This window comes from Syngnathus leptorhynchus, chromosome 5, assembly GCF_054491065.1.
Source record: "Syngnathus leptorhynchus isolate UIUO chromosome 5, UIUO_Slep, whole genome shotgun sequence".
NCBI classification, from domain to species: domain Eukaryota; kingdom Metazoa; phylum Chordata; class Actinopteri; order Syngnathiformes; family Syngnathidae; genus Syngnathus; species Syngnathus leptorhynchus.
The window spans coordinates 18,094,144-18,115,569 of NC_141199.1; the positions used below are offsets into that span (position 1 = coordinate 18,094,144).

Here is a 21,426-nt window from a genome sequence, read left to right on the forward strand (position 1 = left end):
TTGTACTTGTTGTTTCCTATGGTTATTTTTTTATAGCTTTTCGTTGTGCTATTTTCGCTTCATTGAAAGCACGTTTGCTCATTCCCGCTATTTGAATGTAATAAACTACGACATGTAATTGATTATTTGATTAAATCGTGTGATTCAAGTGTAAATAATGCTCATTATCTTCATAACGTCCGCAAATGTTAAATGTTTGCGTCTGTAGGAAATGCTTGGAGTTGCAAATGCTGGGGGGGGGGGGGGGGGGGTCGTTCTCGAGAATGTCCAAATTCCCAGCGCCACCTGAACGCACCTTGGAAAGCAAAACGAGGTCGGTCGGTCGGTTGGTAGTTCGGTCGGTCGGCTAGCAACCGTTAACAGTCAGCAGGCGGCCTCGAGATGGAGGTGACACGCAAATGTAAGTCTCACACGGCGGCTCTTGTCTTTGGTTATATGCGCGGCTCGCTATTGGAGCTGGCTATTTTAGAAGCGCGGCGCGGCGTGGCGTGGCGCTAGAAAACGATACGCGCGCTGTGACTCCCCCCCCCCGCCCCCTCTGTCCTCGCTAGCGCTGGCTGGTGTGCCTGGAGCACCTTAGCCCGCTAAGCTAAGCTAACGCGAAAATTGCCATTCTCAGCTTTTAAAGAGTGTTTAAACCTGGTGTACGCCGCGATAGAGGAGGCCGACTTTCTCGCCATCGACGGAGAGTTTTCAGGTAGGACTAAATGCGTGCACAAAGCCGTCTAGCGTGGATGTGAGCGAACCGCTTGCGTGTTGCCCAGGGATCAGCGATGGACCCAGCGTCAGTGCGCTCACCAACGGGCTGGACACGCCGGAGGAACGCTACACTAAGCTCAAAAAGGTGCGCAAGTGTGACATTCAGACATTCGGGTTGCCAATTGAATGTCTTCTTGTCCCGTCTTTAAGCATTCTATGGAATTTCTACTCTTCCAATTTGGCCTGTGCACCTTCAAGTATGACCAGAAAGACTCCAAGTCAGTGGGAATAGAAACGTGATCGCCTTCAAATATATTTCGATTGAATCCACTTGCTTGCCCCGAATGGTGCTCTTCCAAAGTGTCGCTGTCATTCTCTCCTGCAGGTACATCACAAAGACTTTTAACTTTTATATATTTCCCAAACCTTTCAACCGGGCGTCACCTGACATCAAGTTTATCTGCCAAGTAAGTCTGCTACTTTCCTGTTAAGAATGTTTCCACTATATTGAGGCACCTCCAATAAAAAAAAGAAAAAATTTTTTTTTTTTTTTCTTTCCTATGGCTCTAGAGTTCCAGTATTGACTTTTTGGCCAGTCAAGGCTTTGACTTCAACAAGGTTTTCTGTGACGGTGAGTGATTGGGGAGATGGTCTGAACCTTTAGTAGAAGTCTCCCGGTGCTTACGTCAACAGGAATCCCCTACCTGAACCACGAGGAGGAGGCCCAGCTGAGGGAGCAGGCGGAGGAGAGGCGAAGCCAGCAGGCCAACGGCGCGGGAACGCCGTCCTACGTGTCGCCGTCCTGCTCCAAGGGTCCCGCCCACGTGCCCGACGAGCACAAGGACTTCATCGACCGAGCCGTGTACGTCTCGCAGTGACGCGCTTTTGACGCGGCCCGCGCAATGACGTGCTTTTGACCTTGCCCGACGCAGGCAGAAGGTGGAGGCCCTGTTCTCCGGCACGGAGAAAAGCACCGACCTGGAGCCGTGCAGCGGGTAGGCCTCGGCCGCTGGGCTGGCTTATCGGACGGTAGGTCTGACGTGCTCCCCTTTGTTTTCTGTCCAAAGGTTCCAGAGGAAGTTGATCTACCAGACACTGAACTGGAAGTGAGTACGTCGTCTCTCTCTCTTTGCGTTTGTTGCCGCGCGAAGGCTCACGCGGCGCTTCTCTTGGGTGGGCACGCAGGTTTCCAAAGGGGCTTCACGTCGAAACCGTGGAGATGGAGGACAAGGTCGAGAGAAAGAAGATAAATGAGGCGTGGAATGGATGAAGGTGGTGAACCTTTTCTTCCCCTTCTGCGTGACAGAAGGAGCGCATCATCCAGGTCAGCAAGGTGGACGACGAGGAGAGGAGGAAGAGGGAGCAGCAGAAACTGGAGAAGGAACAGGTTTGCTAACAAGACGGGACTCTCGCTTTGAATGGCTCTGACGATTGTGGTTTCTTTCAACTGGGCCAGGGGCAGCTGAACGACGCCGTGGGCTTCTCCCGGGTCATCCACGCCATCTCCAAGTCTGTGAGTCAACTTGGTATTTGCGCAAGTGTGAGCGCGAGCCGGCGCTAACGCAAAGTGTTGCTGGACAGGCCAAACTGGTGGTGGGCCACAACATGCTGCTGGACGTCATGCACACTATCCACCAGTTCTACTGCCCTCTGCCGCAAGTATGCGCGCAGCTTTTTTTCGAGGGGGGGGGGGGGTCATCACGTCATCTGACGCTCGCTCCACTTTCCGGCTCTTAGGATCTTCAAGATTTTAAGGAGGTCACCATGTGCGTTTTCCCGAGGTGCGTTTCTCATGACGGGAGAGAGAATGCTCTGCGTGTCGGCAGTTGCGTGATTTTGTTTTTGGGTTTTGTCCCCCCCCCCCCCCCGCAGGCTTCTGGATACAAAGTTGATGGCGTCCACTCAGCCCTTTAAGGTGAATCCCCTGCCTGAATTCTTTTTCTTGCAATCATGCAAAGTTCTGCATGCAGGACCTGATCAGCAACACGTCTCTGGCTGAGCTGGAGAAGCAGCTGAATGAAAGCCCATTCAAAGCTCCTCAGATAGGTGAGGGCGCACATGCATACACACTGTGGGACGGGACGGGACGTGTTTTGACGGATGCGCTCGCTTTTCCCGCAGAAGCGGCCCAAGGCTTTCCCAGCTACAACACGGCCAAGGAGCAGTTGCACGAGGCCGGCTACGACGCCTACATCACCGGCCGCTGCTTCATCTCCATGGCCAACTACCTGGGTGGGCGGACGATGAGCTGGAGACCGAGCTTTGGCCTAATGGCTCCGCTCTTGTTCTATTTTCAGGCTCTTACCTGACGCCGCCCAAAGCGCACGTGTCGGCCGGCTCCAAACCGGTGGAGCCTTTCTACAACAAGTGAGCCACGTTCAGCCGTGCCGCCGCTCCTCCCTTTGATGGTTTGTTTCCTTGCAGACTTTTCCTGATGAGGATAATCGACATCCCCTACCTCAACATCACGGGACCGGACTGTGAGTATTGGCCATTTGCGGCGATACTCGCGTGGCCCAGAAATGGCCAGCCGTCTTTGTGGTTCCAGTGCAACCCAAGCGGGACAACGTCCTCTACGTGACCTTCCCCAAAGAATGGAAGACCAGTGACCTCTATCAGCTCTTCAGTGCCTTCGGTAAAGACGGTCCACGCGCCGCGGTTCTGCTCTCTGGCCGTCGCTCACCTGCCGCCGTTTCCCGGGGCGCTCAGGAAACATCCAGGTCTCGTGGGTGGACGACACGTCGGCCTTCGTGTCCCTCAGCCAGACGGAACAGGTGCAGATAGCCATGAACACCAGCCGCTACGCCGAGAGCTACAAGATCCGGACGTACGCCGACTACGTCGGGGCCAAGCGGCAGGACAAGGACAAGGAGAAGCCGGCTCCCGAGTCCTGGCCCGAAGACGGCTGGCTCAAGCCTCACTACGCCGCTTCTTCCGTCTTCGGCTATTCCGGGTACCAAAGCTTTGGCGGCGGCGGCTCTTGCTAAGGGTCCGTCCGGCTTGTGCATTAAGCGTGAGAGCGACCGGTCTTTTGTCACGGTCTCAGTGCTCTTGGGAAGCGCAGCGGCAGTCCCATCCAGGCGGAGCAGGGAAGCGGCGCCGACGGCTGGACTCGCTACTCGTACCCGGACAGCGCGGGGAGCAAGAAGATGAAAACCGACGGTGGGCAGGCGCCTTGCTTTTCATCATGAAGTGGATTTCCTGATTGCAACCAAATTGTCACCCATTGTAGAAATTGTGGAGAGCAAGACGTCAGAAGGGTGGCTGAAGACCACGTAAGTCCGTCATTTCCTCCGTCCATCCGTCGGAGGCCCCTTTTGAGCGACGTCCTCCGCAGGGACGCCGAGTCGAGTCCCGGGGAGGACGGCTCCGAAGGCGCCGAGTCGGCAAAGGACGACGATGAGACGCTCTGCTGGCGGCGAGCCTCTGCCGCAGCGGCCGTGCCGCCGGTGCATCAAAGTCAAAAGAAGAAGAAGAAGAAGAAAGCCGAAGGTCCGATCCAGTTCAGCATGTTGTTCATTCGGTGGTTGCGGTGGGCTTGAAGAAGCAGAATATCCGCTCAAACTCGGACACATTTTGACTTGAGTGTACTTTGATGCCAGCCAAGAGACTCGTTCCTTTTTGCTTCTTTTCACTTTCTCCTCGTTCAGGTGCCGGAACGTCATCGTCGCCGTTTGAGGTCCCCGAGGTGTGGTAGGTAGCACCTAGTGGAGAGGCACCTCGGGACCAGCCGGCAGGTGCGGCCCAGCCCAGCAGAGCCCAGCCCAGCGGAGCCCAGCCCAGCGGAGCCCAGCCCAGCGGAGCCCAGCCCAGCGGAGCCCAGCCCAGCCGCGCCCACAAGCCATAGAGACGGCCGTTTCCTCTTTCCCACACTTCAACACGCACAATCCAATCAGTTCTTTTACACACGGCGCAAAACCGGAATGGAGTTGGTGTGCTCTTCTCCATTTTGTGTTTTGTTATTTTTTTGTTTTGTTTGTTTTTTTACTTGCGCGCGCATTAGCTAAGCTGCCGCAAGGCAAAAGTGTCGTTGACAACATCAGGGTTGAGCGTGATGTTTATTTAAAATGCTGTCATTTTAAAAACAACAAATATGATCTTGTTTTAGCAAACGTACAGAAAGGACATCACCAAACAATGTGATCATTTATTATGGCACTGATGTGGTCGGAGGTGATGATTCGATGTCTTGTTTTTGTACAGATGTTTTGTCGCTCTTCGGCAAATGTGACAAAATGGTTCTAAATATTGACCTGTTTTTTTTACCAGGTTCCAAAATCCTTCGGTATGTCCTTGAGAAAAAAAAGGACAGGGAGATGAAAAAATTAAAGCTTTTCTTACAATCGCCGCCTCCGTCCCTTTATTTTTCGGCCATGTCACCCGGCAAATGCAGTACAAGCCCAAATTTTTTTTTTTTTTTTTTTTTTGCCCAACAGCAGCAAACAAAAGAGCATCACTGATTTTCATTGTGACAAAGTTTCAGAATGCCTTGATGCTTTGAGAATAATTGTCAGTTGTTTGTCTATGTGGAGCCAAATAACTTGGGCCTTGAAGAGAGCCATCCGTTATGATTTACAAAAGGAGCATCCAGTCAACTGGCGTCCGTCCGTCACGGGAGACCTTTGACTTCAGACTTGATCTCCAAGAAGCACAGGCCAGGTGACGGCGGCTCCTCGACGCTGAGGGGACGCAAAGGAGGAAAGCTCAAGTCGCACGGTTGAAAGAAAACAAAAAGCTTGGAGCATCACTCACCTGTGGGGAGCGAGCAGCAGCACCGCAGACAAGGTGCCTTCTGGGAGAGAGCGGAAGACTTTGCCGAGCCGCGCGTCCAGCTTTCGCATCCTGTGACGCTCCTTGGCGGGACAAAGCGCAGAGGGTTAGAGTGCCCACCGAGTCGCCTATCCGGGCCCGTATGCGTGAAGCGGCCGCTCCACCTGAGGAGGTTCCGGCTCCGTCTGGCCTCTGCGGCCACGCGGCCCTCGGTGCCGCCACACGCCGCAAGCGCCGTGGGCCGGAGTCAGCGCCGGACACGTCGCGTACCTTTCCGACCAAAGTTCGGCGGCGGACTCCACGGCCGCTCGTTTGCCCTCGGAACGCTCAAACTCTGGAAGAAGAGAAGAGAAGAGCGACAACGGTTGCCGCAAACACCGGCGAAATCACCACTCACGTAGGAAGGCCCGTTTGGCCCGTCCTCCGGGTTTGCCCATCAAGGTCACGCTCTCCACGGCGCCAAAGCGGCCGAACGTCTTCATCAAGGCCTCGTGGCTCAGTTGGCCGGAGGTAGAAGCCTGGCCGTCCTCTGCGCCGTCCCATGCCGGAGCGCGCTCGAGCACGTAGAGGCGCCGCGCGTTGACGGCGTCGTTGCTCAGCGCCTCCAGAGTCACGTCAAAATCCAGCGTGGACTCGCTCACCGGCCTCTGAACCTGAAACGGACGGAGCAAATGCGCGCGTCTTCACACTTTCTGAAATGACTAGCGTTGCAATTCTAAAAGAAAGTTGCCTTCCTTTGGTGCGTTGGCGAGCCCACCTTCAGGGCGTGTCCCTGCACGGAGGTCCCGTTGAGGAGTTGCAGCGCCAGCGCGGCTCCTTCCACTAACTTGAACTCCACCGCGGCGTGAACCTGTACAAAAGCCACCTCAGATCTCACGCGCCGGGAGGCGGCGGGATATTTGGCTTGCGCGCGGGAATCAAACGCACCCTGTGCGTGCCGGTCAGCATTTGGACGGCCCTGACCGAGCCACAGCGGCTGAAGAGTCGCCTCACTTCTCTCTGGGAGAAGCCGGCGGGAAAAGGTCCGGAAAACACCACGCGCAAGTGCTGAAGATGGCGGCTCACCTGACAAACGCACCCACCCGCGCACAGTCAGCGGGACAGCGCACACACTTGCGCGCAGAGTCTTCCTTCACCTTGTGGTCTTGACATGAAGGGCGGCTCGAGAAGGAGGAAAAGCTGAGCACCGAGAAGAAGGGCCGCTTGCTCTGTCCCAGGAAAGAGGCCAGCACCTGCGCGCGCCGCACGAGTCCGTTGACGAGTAGAAGCGCTCGCTCGCTCGCTGTCTCATCTCGCTGCGCTTCATTTTCCCTCCCTCCCTCCCTCCGTCCATCCATCCGTTCGTTCGTTAGGACGCCGAAATTCAGCCACAGCCCGGAGCCTCACCTGCTTGTCGGAGTTGTGCCACAGCTGATTGTCCGGCTGTAAGGTGATGTCACGGCGTTTCCCCACATAGCGGAGGGACCTGCCCAGACGCTGCAAAACATCGGCAAACCTTGGCAAATGGGGGAGGGGGGGGGGTTACCATAGCAACGCAACACAAAGCCGCGCGCCCTTTGGACGCACACCTGCTACTGGGCGCGGGCTCGTCACCGTCGTCTTCTAGGGTCAAACCCCAAAGGTCCTCCAGGTGATCCTCGACAAGCTAACAGAAGAATGGAAAAGATGGGTCGGCGGCAAATCTCCACTAGGGCCAGCCCTTACCTTCAGAGGTGACCTGCTTATGAAGTATTTGGCCAGATCCAAAGCGGCCAAGGCGTCCTCCGCAGGACAGTGGCCTTCCCGCTCGGGCGTCTGGATTCTCCTGCCGAGCACCACCTCGGCCAGGAGTTTCAACTTGAACCTCTGGTTACAGTATTTCGCGTACAGCAGCGACGTGTCAATCACATGAGGATAGATCAGCTGCGAGGAGTGGGGGAGAATTACGCTCGCTGTGGCTTTCTGTCCCTCCTCCCACTTACTTTGAGAGCGACCAGGTCATTGTTGACGGAGTGGCCCACCAGGACGGCGTCGCGCGGCAACATCGCCCTCAGCTCGGCTTGGACGTCGCGCAAACTCCTCTTGACCGGATCCAACATGGCCGCCGTGATGCCGGAGAACCTGACGGCGGCGCACCGAGACCTCGGAACTTTACTTTTGTCTTTCAAAGCGACATCCGTGACCTCATAAAAGTTGGCCAGCTCCACGGCGCTTACTTGGTGAGGTAGTCGATGATTTGGGCGTCGGGTTTAACCAGCCGGTCCATCGCGCACTTCCCCTCGCTGTCCACCAGGGAGACTCGGGTCAGCTCGTAGCCCCTCCTGGTGAGACACTGTCGCCGGGCGCGGTCACTTCGGGAAGGGGCGGAGCTCAAGTCGTCTCACCATTTCGCAGTCCAGTCCAAAGAGAGGGCTGGCGTCCGTCACGGCCACGCAGTCGACGCACGCAAAGTCCTCGAAGCCGGGCAGCCCTGGCGACGGCCAACGAGAGGGTGAACGCCAGCCTCTCTCGCCGGAGGAGGGGGGGCGAGACGTCACCTTTCACGGGGTAACGGCGCTTGATCAGCTCCTCCTGGCCGAGCACGTAGGCCGTCGGGCCGCGTTTGCTCGTCCCGTACTTGAGCACCACCGGGTGAGTCCTCAGCGCTGGAAACACCGTGGCGTCACCTCACACACATTCTCCGGGACTGACAAACTAACTAAGGAACTGGTCTTTGGACAGGCCGCAAATAGAAGAGCGAGCCTTTCTCGCCGACCTTTGTTCAGCTGGCCGTCGTGCGGCGGCGGCGCTTCCACCGGCGTGCCGAAGATGGTAGAAAGCAGGGCGTCGCCGCCGTCGCCCGACGCGAAGGTCAACCTCTGCCGCAAACAAAGCAACAATAAGCCTGGCTTCTCCTTGGTCAAGGAATGGACTCACATTACTGAAGTGGCTCCTCAAGTTGCTCAGAGTCAGGTAGTGATTGTAGAAGTCGCTTTGGCTCACGCCCTCCACCACCACCACGTTGACACCTTTGACGCGGCTTTGTGCGCGCACATCGCACCAACTACAAAACACGCACGGCCGCTCAGACGCAAATTGGCTAAGGCGGCCCCCGACCGGCGAACCTCGGTGACCTCGGCCGTCCGACCGTGCCGCCGTCCCCGAGAGCGGCGTAGTGCAGGAGCTCCGTCAGCTCCTCGGCCGCGATGGGCCGCCGCAGGCGTTGGGGAGCCACGGAGATCAGCGGCTCCGTTTGGTCAGCGCCGGCGCGTTGCCTTCTGCTCCTCTTCGCCTCACCGGGAGCAAGCTCCACATCCTTTTTTCTTTTCTTCTTCCCGTTGAAGGGCTTTGAGGGCGAGGACTCCATTTGGCGGGCGGGCGGGCGGGCGATCTTGACGTGGAGGCAAAAGGAACACAAATGTCGTTTGCAGCTCAATTCGTGCTGGATCATTGGAGGCCGTTGCTAAGCGGGTGTGAAGGACAGCAAATTAGGGAATGGACACTGAGTGCATGAGCAGGTTACGACGTGCATAGGTGAGTTCATGAGTTGGACGGTGAGGGGGGAATTATGGAGTGAGTCGGTCAATGCTTTATTGAGGGAATTAGTTGAGTTATTAAATCAGTGAGTGGCGAGTGAGGGAGCAAGTTTAAACAAGTAGAATAAAAGTTTTTAAAAAAATTGTTAAGTTCAGACCAAATGCAACCACTTCAGTTGAATATTCATGCTAATACATCAGTATGGAAACACTGCTGCGTTAAGCCACCAAAACATAATAAAAAGTAACTCAATAAAATAACTAGTTACCGTGTTATGACGCTCCAGCACCTTCCAAATTCACCTCTTTAAAATGACGATTGAAAACACGCACCCACGCAGCGCGTGAGCCGACAAGGTAAGCTTACTGACGATGGAGGCAGGTCAAATCCGCTGCCTTGAGTCGCTCACTTTCAAAATAAATCGCGAAGCATACACATCGAGAACAATGCTTGGAGCTGTATGGCCGTTTTTCGGTACTGGTCATTCAGTATAGCTTCAATGATGAATAGATATTTCTCAGAGGTGGTCCATCGAATTAACGTGGTGAAATCCGAACGGCAAAGCTTTATTTTGAAGCTCAATACGGACGCGTAGTGTACGGATCCGCTTTCACTCTGCTCTCCATTTTGCTGCCTTGCGGACCAAACTAGCCAAGCACAGAGTCATAGATGCGACTCGTTTCAAAAGAAAGCGCCATTGCCGTTGCCATTCGCTGTTTGCTGTTCTCTTGCGCCGCCCAGATAGTCTCCGTTGAAATCCTGCCGCCGGACCGGTGCAAGCGGCCGGCGCAAATGTCGACCAAGAAGTTAGCCAAGTGAGTATGTTGTGGCCATTGTACGTACTTTTAATGGATAGATGTGTGATAAACAATCAAGTAAAACATTCGTGTGTGTGTGTGTGTGTGTGTGTGTGTGTGTGTGTGTGTGTGTGTGTGTGTGTGTGTGTGTGTGTGTGTGTGTGTGTGTGTGTGTGTGTGTGTGTGTGTGTGTGTGTGTGTGTGTGTGTGTGTGTGTGTGTGTGTGTGTGAGAGAGAGAGAGAGACATAAAGAGAGAGACATAAAGAGAGAGCGAGAGAGAGCCCATCATATTTTTGCCACGCACGACAAATTTCGTGATGATCAGATAGGTAGGCTGCGTAAAGTTCGGCAGCGAAACAAGCACTCATCCAAAAGCATTATCGAGTCAAAGCCTAAAAGGTAAGTAAGGCTGCAGTATGAAGTTTAGCACCATGGGTTTCGCCGAACTTGTCGACGTGCGGACGGCCGGCCAGGAGTCCGTTTGTGTTTGAATGGTCAAAGATGATGATTTGAATGGAATATTTCTATTCTTCGTCCAGAGAATTGGGACTGCTGAGGCGGCATCGGCAGTCATCCGCCGAGCAAAAGAAGACTCTGCTGTCAAGTGAGTGAGAGACGACGTCATTAAACGACAACGCTCGTTTGAAATGCCGAATTTCTTACCTCGTCTTTGATGTTTCGTAACAGATCAAATCTTTTCATACCTGGTCGTCATTGATTTTGAGTCCACATGTTGGCGAGAGAAAAACAACCTCACTCAAGAAATAAGTAAGTTTCCATTTTAAAAAGTGCCTGCTCATTGTTCTCGCGTGTTAACTGTTTGTTTTTTCTCCTTTAGTCGAGTTCCCGGCCGTTCTTCTCAATAGCCGCACGGGTGAGATGGAGTCGGAGTTTCACGCGTACGTTCAACCTCAGGAGCGGCCCATACTGTCAACTTTCTGCACCGAGCTCACCGGGATCACACAGGTGACCCGAGGACGGCAGATAGATAGTTGTTAGAAATATAAAAAAAAAAAAAAAAAACCCACGCCTTACAGATGCAGGTGGAGGCCGGGGTCCCGCTCCAGATTTGTCTGTCTCAGTTCGGCCGCTGGCTGCAAAAGCTCCGCCTGGAGAAGGGTGTCGTCTTTGCCGCCCGGCGACAGAGCTCCTCGGCCGAGCGGCCCGGCCAAAAGCTCTGCGCTTTCCTCACGTGGTCAGGTAGTGGAATGTTGGCTCTCCAAAGGCGCGATTGTGACAAGGCGCTCGTCACCAGATTGGGATCTCGGCGTTTGCTTGCGCTACGAGTGTCAACGCAAGCAGATCCACAAGCTCCGCGTGCTGGACAGCTGGATCGATTTGAGGAGCACGTACAGGGTACGTTTATTAATTAGGGGAATGAAACGGTGAAGTTGAGTCAAACGCTACAATTCTGAAAACGTGACATTATTGTGTGGAAAAAAATTGGACTCGACTTTCCTGAGAGAGAGCGCCCCCTTGTGCCGCCGCCCGTGGCTTCAAACGTGATTCTCTCTCTTGTAGAAGTTCTACGACAGGAAACCCCAAGGTCTGAACGGAGCACTGCGAGACGTGGGAATCGAGTTCTCTGGCAGAGAACATTGCGGTGCGGGGACAAGAGCTTCACCTCTACTCGTCCTTGTCAGCTCGTAACTGTTGCGTTTTTTTTCCTTCAGGTCTGGACGACGCCAGGAACACGGCTCGGTTGGCGGCCAGGATGATGAGGGACGGCTGCGTGATGAAGATCACAAGGAGCTTGGAGAGGGTGAGCGGACATCCCACCTCACATCCCCATTCCTCCACTCCCGCCTCTTGCTCGCCACCGCACGCTTCTTTGAAATAAATAGAGTATGGATGCTTTTTTTTTTTTTTTTTTTGGAATGTCTTTTTTCAGAAATAAACTTGTCGTTGGAGTATACTTGAATTCATTGTTTTACAAGAGTAAAGAAGAAAAATATGACCCCAAGTCGTTAGCTTACAGTTTTATTTGGAAGAATTCTTCAAAGCTCCCTATGTACTCTTGTCATCTTATCACAGACACCCTTGGCAGCCAAACCCGCGCTGACAGAAAATGGCGGAGCAAGCCATCACAATCAAACAAGGTCCACCGAGGAAAATACCCTTCAAAGCCTAAAGAACCTTGTCGCCGGGAGGACGCCGCTGCCGCCGTGGGGCATCTGCAAAGAGAACCCCCGCAACGGCCCGCTTTTGCGCTCCACCGTCGTCGGAGGCCCGCAAACTCCAACCTCAAGGGAGGAGGAGTTCTCCGTGGAAGACGAGGACCGGTCCACGTACGACGATGACGCCCATGTTTCGCACGACAACCCTGAGGCCAGCAAATCATTCAAGCCCGATTGCTTCTCTCTCCGGGAGAGGACACCCGCCCGCGATGTCCTCCCCGCCGACGGGAAGGTGACGTCGCCGCTGTGCCACTGCGGACGACGCGCCAAGCGTCTGCGGGTGTCCAACGGGGGACCCAATCAAGGGAAGGGGTTCTACTGCTGCGGCGAGGACACGGGGCCAAGCCAAAATAAGAGGTGCCACTTTTTCCAGTGGGAGTCGGTCTTAAGGTCGAGGTGGTCTATTGCGACGTCTCGCGTCGGTGCCACTCGGCCGCCTCTGAAGTCGAGGAAGAGCTGGTAAGGCTTTTTGCGAGCCTGATGTGGAAGGAAGAGCTAAAACAAGCAATAATTTCGATTGTACTCCAATAATTGTCACAGAGTCGACTCCTGCCTTTTTGGCCCCCATAACATGACAGACATGGCAGAGCGGCGGAAATGTGTATACTGACCCTCATAGGTTTCCGTAGATGTCCTGGTCCTTGGAAGTGGGCGAGGGGTGTCCTTTCTTTCACCATTTGCCAATATTTGTCACAACAAAGAGCTAGTAAGTTGCGTGTGACACATTTTTATTTGACACTCAGTGCGAGTCATTTAATAAATACTACGTTGTTGATCATTTACATGATTTGGCCTCGTTCGTTCGTTCGTCCCTCCTCTCATGCCGTAGTTGCCTCGTTTAATAAGGTGTCCGTCCTAAAATTGCAGTTTCTCATCTTTTACAGCACCTAGGTAAGATTTCAACGTTTATTTTGGAGAACGGGACCTCGTGTAAAAAGGGAAAGCATTTTCTTTGGACTTTGCTTCGCGAAGCTCGCTTTTCGTCCGTCCTCGCACTCCGTCGAGTCCCTCCAAATGGTGAATGTAGCGTCCTTCCTTCCTTCCTTCCTTCCTTCCTTCCGTCCGTCCGTCACACAGTGAGATCGCAGCACGCACGTTCAACTTGTCTCGGCGTCTTTTGGGATTGCGTGTCGCTTTGAAATCGCTCCGCAGCCGAGCGAGCTAAGCGGGGAAAAAATAAACATCCGATTTCTTCATAGCTGCCTCCAGTGACGTTCTTGGCAAGATGTCGGAGGCGCACAACGCGTTTCGGAAGCGCGGCAAGAAGCACTTCTTTGGCGGCGGCCAGCATCACGCTAAACGCTGGAGGGGCTCCAGGGAGCTCGAGGTGGGCATGCAGGGCATCCTTATCACATGCAGCATGAACCAGAGGAAATGCGCGGCGGAGGCCTTCAACCTGCTCAACGAGTACGCGGACAAGCTGTACGGACCCGAGAAGGTCAGTGAGCGAGCGAGCGAGCGAGCGTGCGAGCGTGCGAGCGTGCGCGCGTGCGTCTGACGCTTTTGGCTCTTCCACTGTGACGTGTTCAAATGGTGAAAAGTGTTGACGTGACAGTGAACATCAAGTCAACTTTCCCTCCAAAGTCACGCTTTGGCTTGCATTTGAGTCATCTTCACTTTCGGAGCGTTTTAACCTGACATTGACAACGTGCGAGCAGTTTGAAGAGGAAGCCGGAGAATGCAGCGAAGGAGAAAACGCCAAAGAACAAATTGACGTGGAGGACGCTCTGAAGAAAGAAGTGGCGCAGCTGCGAGCGGGCGGCGGCGGGAGACAAGAGCGACGTTTCCAAGCCCTGGACAGCGGAGCCAACAACGTCATCTTCATCAGAACTCGCAATCTGGGTATACTGATCAGTCGGCTGCATAAGCTGCCCGCAATATCCCGATCCGTCATTGGCGCCTTCTCATTTCTGCCCCTCCTTTTCAAAAGTGTAGAGTCCGACAAGCTGGTTCATCACATCCTGTCCGATCTGCACGCCACCAAGAAGAAAAAGACGCGCGTCATCCTCCGCATGCTGCCGGTGAGAAGGCAAAAAAAGCGAGAAAACGCTCTCCTCCTACGTTTAGCGATGCACTCGCCGCCCTCAATTTCCTTGGTGTGGAGTATGCCGTGTGTCAAATCCACGCAGGTCACGGGCACGTGCAAGGCCTTCCCGGAGGACATGATGCGCTATATGTCCACCTTCCTGGAGCCTTGGTTCAAGAAGCCCAACCACGCCACCTACCAGATCGCCTTCAAGGCACGGAACAACAGCCACAACAAGAGAGATGACGTCATCAAGGCCGTAGCCGGTAGGCCACAAAGGGAGGGGAGGGGAGGGGTGCTTGCTCACCACGTCTTGCTCACCATGTCTTCCTCATGGCTCCCCCCCCCCACGTGTGTCCCTCGCAGGTCTGGTGGGCAAGCTGAACCCCAAGAACAAGGTGAACCTGACCCAGCCGGACCTCACCATCATCTTGGAGGTGATCAAGAGCGTGTGCTGTGTCAGCGTGGTCCGCGAGTACACGCGCTACAGGAAGTACAACCTGCAGGAAGTGGTCAAAGACGAAGAGCCCAAGAAGGAGGACGCGGCCAAGGACGGGGAAGGCGACGCCGCTACCGAACCAGCGCTCAAGAAGGAGGAAGACGACGACGACGCTACCGAAACGACGCTCGCGGGAGGCAGCGAGGCGCCCGAGAAGGAGGAAGACGCCGCCGCTACCCAATCAGCGCTTGCGGGAGGCAGCGCGAAGGAGACGCGGCCGGCGGAGGAACAATCTGCAATGGACCACCAGCAGGATGAGGCAGAAGGTGTTGGAGAGTAACTGTTTGGGGTTTTTTTGGGGGTCAAGCGAGCTTAGTAAGTCGTCTTTTTAAACCTTTTTTTTTTTTGTACTCGTGCGATTTTCTCATGGGTCAACTTGTGTCACACTGTGTTTTTCTGTAAAGAAACGTCCAGAATTAAACATGGCTTTGACTCGTGTAAATTGTTGCGACTTTTGTGCCCCGACGTTTTGATTTTCACGTTTGGTATTTATGCGTCTGCTCCACAAGCTGTAAAGTGTGACTGCTTTGCGTTAGCCAACTTATGTTTCGGAGCTCCGGACATGACATGAAAATGTGTGGTTGAATCAAATGTCAACTAACAACCTGGACGTGCAAATGCAAGCGCTTCTTCTTCTTCTTCTCCCTGAAGTGTTTGGATAGAAGGTGCGCTCCATTTGCATGCGCCATACTTAACGTGCCCTGAACCCGGATCTCATGCGAGGTTTTTTTCCCTAACGGCAAACAGCTCCATTTTCAGCTCAGCTCATCTCATCTCTGACCTTCCACCGCTGCCAAGTCGAACCTTTCTTTGCATCATTTTGACAAGTTTCCCACCCTCAACTGGAATGTTTCAGGTTGGCGGTCAGTTTAACCTTTTGATTTCCTCCATTCGCTTCTATCATTATTATGATTGGAGTTGAATGGTTGCCGCTGTGCTCCCGTGTGCCACCAGACGGCGCAAGACTTCCATTTAGTAGCAGCACGGATGCACTGACGTCCTTTTTCTTGCTTTTTTAAAATGAACGTTATTAAAGGCATAGACCCATTTCTAGTGTGACGTTGCAGGACTGAGCTAATTGTATTGTTTTCATGCATTTAAAAGGATTCTTCCTGGACTTTGCCTACAGGTAAGAAGGCTAGTTGTCATGCTAATGGCTAACGTTAGCTTCTGTTAAAATACTTTAGACAGCCTAGATTTCAAAAGTCCACTTGGCCCTCTCTAAATTTTAGATTAAAAAAAAAAAAAACACCAAAAGTAACGTTTTCAAAACTTTTACCACCAGAAATTTGACCTTTAACCTGTTTAACTCCATTCTTTTAGGGGGTTTGTGGGAGGGGTTTGATTTTGGGTTTATTTTTGGGGGGTTTCTTTTTTAGGGGAAGTAAAATGAACTAGGATCAAGTGATAATGCAAATGTGCACACGCTTTTGTAAGTGGAAATGTGGCATTTCAGGTTTGTTAGTTTTTGTCTTTGACTGCTTTCCCCCCCAGGGGAGATGTTTATTTATTCACGAGAGATGTCTATTTAATCAGAGTCACAGCATTGTCTGCTCCACTTTTCGCCTCACTTCTTATTTACCTGCAAAATATGCCTCACCAGAGCTGTTGCGCCCTCCAATCAGCGGAACCCCGCAGAGGAGTCGGACTTTTCCAATTAGACGTGACTCGGGGACGGAGGGACGGACGGACGCGACTGCGAGCATATAGCCAGCATCACGGTGGAATTTGAATGATGTGGCGGCTGCCTTCAGCACAGCGAACACAACAACACTTCTGAGGCGACAACAACAATATCTCATGAGATTTAGTGCACGACGCGGACTTTGTTTGTAAAGACTAATGAAGAAAGGGGCGCGCTTAAACGTAGCCGCGGAAGCCGTCGCTCGGCCTCCGAATCTAATGAAGCCTCGGCGGGCAGTCTGGGGCCAAGCGGGAGGGAGGGAGGGAGGGAGGCTGGCGACACGTCCGCGACGTTGAAATGTCACACGGCCGTGAAACAATGGCAACCCCGGCCGGGGGTTTGGGGATTAGCCGCTGCGCTTCCATATTTGACCTTTATGAGCGGCTAAGTAGTGTTCTCCAGGGTCTCGTTTGTCTCACTATTGCTGAACGGTGAAACCCCCCCCCCCCACACACACACACACACACAAACACACACACACACTCCCCCGTCTGCACACTCTGCACTATGCCCGCCAGGAGTGCGTGTGTCTGCAATCATTCCGAAAGTAATTAGCCTCTCTGTCCGCTAAATGCGACGCTAACCCTAAACACAGCTGGATTCTCTCACAGTTTCTCGTCAAAGATAAATGAATAAATCTATCAGACTTGTTGCCACGATACGACATCTTTTCTGGAGAAGATATTTTGTGATGGAAAAAAAAATCGGCCCATGCACTTGTTTGCATACTAGAGTGGCAGATGATTGTTATTTAAATGCGCCGTGTGCGCGTGTGTTGTATTTCTTACAGCGCAATTACCCTTGACGACTTGCTGCACAACAAACTGGGATTTGGCCGCGAGCTGTTTTGTGGCAGGTGCTTTGGCTTCCTGCACACATTGCACATTTGTTTATTTCCATTGTTAGTTTGGATGATGGCAACATTCTGGAGCGTGTGTCTGTGTGTGTGGGTAATCGGTCGGGAGGAGAGACAATTGATTGTACCAGTAGAGAAATGCTTATCAAGCCTGGGCAGCCCTCTATTAGCGTTCCTCCCCCCGACCATGCTACAGGTGGTCTATTGGGATTTTGTCGATGAGGATTACGCGGGAAGTCATTTGTGGCGGAAGAAAAAGCCGAGCGGGAAAGCTATTAACGCGGCCCGATGAGTTCTCGTAATACCTGCGGCAATTTGCATGCAATTTGCATGTTTACGCCTGACTCGGATGGTCAACGTGGCATCGCGTGCCACTGTCGACGGGATATTAAATGTGCGGCTGAAATGAAGGACTGCTTCAAAAAGCCAAAAGCTGCTCCCGCCAAAGGTTTAGCTCCGCCCACGACGACCCCCATCTCCGTCCGTGTGTAAGTCTAAGTAATAAAAGTCTTAAAGTCCCATGACGGGGAAGGCGGCCATTTTATCTTGAAGTGGCCATTTTGGCCAAATTGTACTGTGCGGACATTCGAGGAGGAAAAAAAAAAAAAAAAAATCATTGGCCTAAGATTTTGTCTTGAAAAAGCTCAATTCCGAATCCATTCTCTTGCTACTTTTCCAATTTTTGTGTTATTCTCATGATTCTCTGACCCACCCCAAAAATGTTTTTGTTTTTTTACTCCTAACATTTGAATGAAGCTCTTTCTGTCAACGTCTTTGTCCTCCAACAAGACCTCATCCGATTGAATTGGCAGCTGAGGGTGACAGTGCAACATGTGCAGCGCGCACACACACACACACACACATGCAGAGCGAGAGAGGTGTCCCTAACAGGATTTGGGGACTGGTGCCCGCCAGCTGGAAGTGAGATGGGGAGGGTGGGGCGGCCAGGGACGGAGCTAAGTAAGTAAGTAAGTAAGTAAGTAAGTACATTTATTGATCATGAAATGACTTTTTTGGGCTCCAAATTTCCGCTTTAATCTAAATGCTCTTTTTTCTCCAAAGACTCATATTTTTTTCGATATTTTTTACACTCTTAAAAAAAAAAGACTTTTCCAAACAAATCATTCCAAAATGTCCTCATATGGCTCAGACTTGCTTTTTATCTTCACATTCTGACTTTGTGCAACATGTGTTATTGCGCATACAGTACACACAGCTAACAGGATGTGGAGAATGCTAGCTAGTCATTTGCTGGAGGCGAGACAGGGAGACAGGGAGGGAGGGAGGGAGGGAGGGCTGACCGTCCGTCCGTCCGTCCGTCATCATCCAGGGAGCGTCACACAAGTTGCCGGTGCCGGTGCCGGTGCAGGAAGGCTTCCAAAAAGAGAAAAAAAAAAATCATCAAGGGTCTCAGCAGGGGGCCTTGGGGTACGCCCGCCGACCCAACGGGCGCTGCTCTTTGTCATCCGAGCTCTCCTTATGCTCCATATTTCCACCCAGCCAGGGTCCGGCCCGACGAGCCCCCTTTGATGCGCTGCGTGATGATGTCATCGCGAGGGAGGGGAGCGAGGCACGATCAAAGGCGAGGAAAGGGGTGGGATGAAGATGCGGAGGAAGAGGAGGAGGAGAGGCACATCCAAGACAACAACGGGACAAAGATGGCGACGGCGTCGGCTGGCCGGCCGGCGGGACGTCCCCCGAAAACCTCCACCCGCGTCGGCACCCCCGTCGCTCCGCCTCGGGATGACTGGCAAAAGGAAGGAAGGAAGGAAGGAAGGAAGCGTGCGGCGGCGCCGGCGGAGGAAGGCCGAGCGCCGCCGCCGCCGTCGGCTTGGCACGGTAAGCCTCTCCGCCGTGGTCCGATCTCCGCCATCGCCCGTCCGTCTTTGCTCATATTTTTCCCGTCCATTTTCTATTCTTTTTTTTTTTTTTTTTTTGGCCCTCTTTCATCGGGCTCCACTAATATAGGCCTCTCTTTGCCATCAAAGGCAGCACATCAATTGCCTTGACTCCCAAGTGTATGTGCAAGAGCCTTGAAGGACAGACAAGGGGGAGAGAGAGAGAGAGAGAGAGAGAGAGCGAGTGGGGAAAAAAGACAGACCGACAGAGCGAGCGACCGAGCGACCGAGCGACCGACCAACGAACAAACGCCATGTTAGCAAAGATCAAGGCTCGCTTTCACGCCGCCTTCGCCTTTGGTCGGCGGCCGACGTGGCTTTCCCATCCCGTCCCAACTGTTTTGTCGGGGGGAGCCTTTCCCGGACGCGTGATGACAATACGGGCGACAATATTTGAATAAGCAGCAGGAGGCTAATCCGGTGTGGCTAATCCAGTATTGGCGAAGGCCATCCCGGCCGTATTCAGCCGCGTCACAATGCGCGTCAGCGGGACGCCGTGGCGGATTTGCACGGCTGGGAAAGGCCGACGGACGCGGAGAGCCGGCTTTGCGGCCTCGGCGGCAAAGCCGGCCGCTTTGGTACGTCCGCTCGGCGATAGCGCCCGCTAGCCGGCCGCGACGGCCCCTATGGCAGCGCTCCGGCCCAAAGGCCTCTCCAATCAGACAACAAACGCGCACGGACGGAGCCGCTCGGCTCGCTCTGAAGTCGACATTCTGGCGCCGTGGATTTTGTTCAATTCATTTGATGCCCCACCCAGAAGCCGACCCGGCGTTTGTGGAAACGGGCTTGAAGAATTTGACCTTGCCAGTTGACGTAAGCAACGGGACGGCCGCGGACGTGTACCGAGAACGCCGACGGCGTCTCGGGCGCCCGTGAGCGGGCCTGTGCGCCGCCTCCTCCAATTGGGTGGGCATCATGAAGATTTGAGCGGAGGAGGGGAGGGTGGAAGAGATAAGCCGGTTTCTGACAGGCCCTCCTCCGTACAGATGCCCAAATCTGCAGTGGCAGCTGGAACAAAGGACGCCCCCTCCGTCCCCCTCCCTCCGTCCCCCTCCCCCTCGTCCGTCTCCGGACAAAACAGGGCCGTCTCCTCACTTTGGCGTCACGCTGGCTGCTTTGTATCTTCATTGGAAGTGGCAGTGGCGCTCGCATGCTTGTCAGCGGTCAACGAGTGACGGCTTTGCCCCAGCCGGCCGGCCGGCCAGCCGGCCAGCGACAGTGCCTGGGGAAACTGCCGCCCGCGTATTGACTCGCATACTTTGAGATGCCCTCTGGAAAGTTTAGGGAAAGAAGACAAAAAGCGCCGCCAAGTGTACAAGGGCTCTTGTGCTGGCACATACCAGAGCGACTTGAGGCTGTGCTTGCCTGCGTGCGTCGGGGGCGCTGCACTTTGACACTGCTGTAAATATTCATGTTGTGTTCTCAAGGTAGAACAACTGATGCCGGCTGTATTAAAGCCCCCCCAGTGCGATGACCTTTCTTCAGCCCAGAGCTCAGACGGCCCGCACACACACATGCACACACGGCGGAGGCTCATTATAGATTCATAAGTAGCAACGTGCCCCCAACGCTTCCTCACCAAGACACCATAAAGGTCAAGTTCAGCCTTCTCAGTATTCCATCTTTGCCTCTCTCTCCTCGTCGTGTGTGTGTGTGTGTGTGATGCGCATAGACTTCCATAATGAAGCTTGAAGGTGTGCCAATCAAGCCGAGCAAGCAAGCCTTCTGACTCGGAGAGGCACCTTTGATTCTCATTGTGGCGTGGCGAATGTCGGAAAGCAGCCCCCGCCTAGACCAAACTGTCCGTCCGTGCAACTTCTTCTCATATCATCAGAAATGATCCGTAGCGTTGGCCACCAATGGGCTGGCGCTGTACACACGCTTTGTTGTACGTGTGCACGTCAAAGGCAGCCAGTGTGCCACCTGATGCTTCATTCACACAGCTGTAATTGGACTGTCCTCCCTCATTCAAGCGTGCCAGTGCATTGGGCTCTAACGTCTCTTTCTCTCTTTCTCTCTCTCTCTCTCACTCGCACTCTGTCACGCACTCTTCCTCCTTCCCTCTGTCTCTCTCCCTCCCTCCACCGATGAAGGCCGGGCGGGATGGCGCTCCGCCCGCTCCGCCCGCTCTGCCCGACCGAATGACTGACTGACAGTCGCAATGACGTGACGGAAGCGGACGGGATCCCCGCTCAACTGACGGCTGGGCAGGCCAGGCCAGGCCAGGGCAAGCCAGGCCAGGGCAGGCCAGGCCAGGCCAGGGCAGCTCCGACCGACCGACCGACCGACACTGCAGGTGAGATGACTTTTTTTGACGTTTTGTGAAAAGGTGCACGGATGGATTAGCAGCTCCTTAACTCGCTGTCGGGGTCGCGGTGACCGCGTCGACTGCGTTGACCGAGCGACCGGCGCTGTCGAACGGACACAACCGCGACGTGTACGACCGACATTTTTCCGCTTCGTCCACCATGGTTGACAACTAGGTTCTTTTTTTTCCTTTCATTTCATACACGGGTGATTGTGA

At 53.8% G+C, this 21,426-nt stretch overlaps 4 protein-coding genes across 15 annotated transcripts; 3 read left to right on the plus strand and 1 right to left on the minus strand.

Annotated features, from left to right (window-relative positions):
* The first annotated feature begins 258 nt into the window (after positions 1 to 258).
* Positions 259 to 5,122, plus strand: parn (poly(A)-specific ribonuclease (deadenylation nuclease)). 3 transcript variants are annotated; one of them, XR_015066091.1, is made up of 26 exons: positions 259 to 400; positions 620 to 697; positions 765 to 844; positions 910 to 977; positions 1,085 to 1,166; positions 1,270 to 1,330; positions 1,393 to 1,561; positions 1,632 to 1,694; positions 1,767 to 1,805; positions 1,885 to 1,930; positions 2,006 to 2,086; positions 2,156 to 2,212; positions 2,281 to 2,358; positions 2,437 to 2,480; positions 2,572 to 2,614; positions 2,670 to 2,745; positions 2,821 to 2,931; positions 2,997 to 3,066; positions 3,124 to 3,179; positions 3,248 to 3,334; positions 3,409 to 3,652; positions 3,746 to 3,861; positions 3,932 to 3,974; positions 4,037 to 4,191; positions 4,350 to 4,455; positions 4,491 to 5,122. XR_015066091.1 is itself a non-coding variant. In XM_085912493.1 (25 exons), exons 1-25 carry the CDS (start codon positions 382 to 384, stop codon positions 4,394 to 4,396), a joined length of 2,013 nt encoding a protein of 670 aa, XP_085768619.1. In that variant the 5' UTR covers positions 259 to 381; the 3' UTR covers positions 4,397 to 5,122. The 3 variants fall into 3 exon arrangements, 2 of the variants coding, with proteins under 2 accessions (XP_085768619.1, XP_085768620.1); XM_085912493.1 differs by having other exon boundaries at positions 4,350 to 5,122; XM_085912494.1 differs by having other exon boundaries at positions 2,824 to 2,931; positions 4,350 to 5,122.
* rexo5 (RNA exonuclease 5) lies at positions 4,833 to 9,335 on the minus strand. 3 transcript variants are annotated; one of them, XM_085912489.1, is made up of 18 exons: positions 9,233 to 9,335; positions 8,562 to 8,890; positions 8,365 to 8,491; positions 8,204 to 8,306; positions 7,986 to 8,093; positions 7,833 to 7,918; positions 7,665 to 7,780; positions 7,431 to 7,569; positions 7,174 to 7,371; positions 7,038 to 7,114; positions 6,856 to 6,964; positions 6,606 to 6,701; positions 6,397 to 6,534; positions 6,227 to 6,319; positions 5,867 to 6,122; positions 5,634 to 5,803; positions 5,452 to 5,552; positions 4,833 to 5,378 (listed from the first exon to the last, which is right to left on the minus strand). In XM_085912489.1, exons 2-18 carry the CDS (start codon positions 8,876 to 8,878, stop codon positions 5,309 to 5,311), a joined length of 2,304 nt encoding a protein of 767 aa, XP_085768615.1. In that variant the 5' UTR covers positions 8,879 to 8,890; positions 9,233 to 9,335; the 3' UTR covers positions 4,833 to 5,308. The 3 variants fall into 3 exon arrangements, with proteins under 3 accessions (XP_085768615.1, XP_085768618.1, XP_085768616.1); XM_085912492.1 differs by having other exon boundaries at positions 8,562 to 8,818; positions 9,233 to 9,297; XM_085912490.1 differs by lacking the exon at positions 9,233 to 9,335 and having other exon boundaries at positions 8,562 to 9,031.
* A 303-nt stretch (positions 9,336 to 9,638) lies between these two features.
* On the plus strand, positions 9,639 to 12,576 carry eri2 (ERI1 exoribonuclease family member 2). 6 transcript variants are annotated; one of them, XM_085912748.1, is made up of 10 exons: positions 9,643 to 9,779; positions 9,994 to 10,161; positions 10,302 to 10,366; positions 10,450 to 10,530; positions 10,601 to 10,728; positions 10,800 to 11,118; positions 11,284 to 11,365; positions 11,436 to 11,607; positions 11,797 to 12,398; positions 12,480 to 12,576. In XM_085912748.1, coding segments are annotated over exons 1-10 (1,641 nt in total). In that variant the 5' UTR covers positions 9,643 to 9,756; the 3' UTR covers positions 12,481 to 12,576. The 6 variants fall into 6 exon arrangements, with proteins under 6 accessions (XP_085768879.1, XP_085768877.1, XP_085768874.1 ...); XM_085912749.1 differs by lacking the exon at positions 12,480 to 12,576 and having other exon boundaries at positions 9,646 to 9,779; positions 10,800 to 10,962; positions 11,018 to 11,118; positions 11,436 to 11,524; positions 11,797 to 12,402; XM_085912753.1 differs by lacking the exons at positions 9,994 to 10,161; positions 12,480 to 12,576 and having other exon boundaries at positions 9,639 to 9,779; positions 10,800 to 10,962; positions 11,018 to 11,118; positions 11,436 to 11,524; positions 11,797 to 12,402.
* thumpd1 (THUMP domain containing 1) lies at positions 12,537 to 14,903 on the plus strand. Of its 3 annotated transcripts, none has more exons than XM_085912754.1 (6): positions 12,537 to 12,645; positions 13,139 to 13,377; positions 13,598 to 13,781; positions 13,875 to 13,960; positions 14,069 to 14,231; positions 14,332 to 14,903. In XM_085912754.1, exons 1-6 carry the CDS (start codon positions 12,537 to 12,539, stop codon positions 14,742 to 14,744), a joined length of 1,194 nt encoding a protein of 397 aa, XP_085768880.1. In that variant the 3' UTR covers positions 14,745 to 14,903. The 3 variants fall into 3 exon arrangements, with proteins under 3 accessions (XP_085768880.1, XP_085768881.1, XP_085768882.1); XM_085912755.1 differs by lacking the exon at positions 12,537 to 12,645 and adding an exon at positions 12,682 to 12,830; XM_085912756.1 differs by lacking the exon at positions 12,537 to 12,645 and adding an exon at positions 12,818 to 12,956.
* Positions 14,904 to 21,426: the final 6,523 nt, after the last annotated feature.

What these genes read in the sequence shown, in the direction of transcription:
- parn (XM_085912493.1), top strand. An exon ending in CGTCCACTCAGCCCTTTAAG is followed by an intron (nt 2,615 to 2,669) that starts GTGAATCCCCTG and finishes TTCTGCATGCAG; the next exon opens with GACCTGATCAGCAACACGTC. An exon ending in TCCGTCTTCGGCTATTCCGG is followed by an intron (nt 3,653 to 3,745) that starts GTACCAAAGCTT and finishes TCACGGTCTCAG; the next exon opens with TGCTCTTGGGAAGCGCAGCG.
- eri2 (XM_085912747.1), top strand. Translation starts at nt 9,757, where the DNA reads ATGTCGACCAAGAAGTTAGCCAA. An exon ending in CAACCTCACTCAAGAAATAA is followed by an intron (nt 10,531 to 10,600) that starts GTAAGTTTCCAT and finishes TTTCTCCTTTAG; the next exon opens with TCGAGTTCCCGGCCGTTCTT. An exon ending in CTCTGGCAGAGAACATTGCG is followed by an intron (nt 11,366 to 11,435) that starts GTGCGGGGACAA and finishes TTTTTCCTTCAG; the next exon opens with GTCTGGACGACGCCAGGAAC.
- thumpd1 (XM_085912754.1), top strand. Translation starts at nt 12,537, where the DNA reads ATGTGTATACTGACCCTCATAGGTTTCCGTAGATGTCCTGGTCCTTGG. An exon ending in TTTGTCACAACAAAGAGCTA is followed by an intron (nt 12,646 to 13,138) that starts GTAAGTTGCGTG and finishes ATTTCTTCATAG; the next exon opens with CTGCCTCCAGTGACGTTCTT. An exon ending in AGCTGTACGGACCCGAGAAG is followed by an intron (nt 13,378 to 13,597) that starts GTCAGTGAGCGA and finishes ACGTGCGAGCAG; the next exon opens with TTTGAAGAGGAAGCCGGAGA.
- rexo5 (XM_085912489.1), bottom strand. Translation starts at nt 8,878, where the DNA reads ATGATCCAGCACGAATTGAGCTGCAAACGACATTTGTGTTCCTTTTGC. An exon ending in GGCACGGTCGGACGGCCGAG is followed by an intron (nt 8,492 to 8,561) that starts GTCACCGAGGTT and finishes CGTGTTTTGTAG; the next exon opens with TTGGTGCGATGTGCGCGCAC. An exon ending in GCGCCGTTACCCCGTGAAAG is followed by an intron (nt 7,919 to 7,985) that starts GTGACGTCTCGC and finishes GGCCGTCGCCAG; the next exon opens with GGCTGCCCGGCTTCGAGGAC.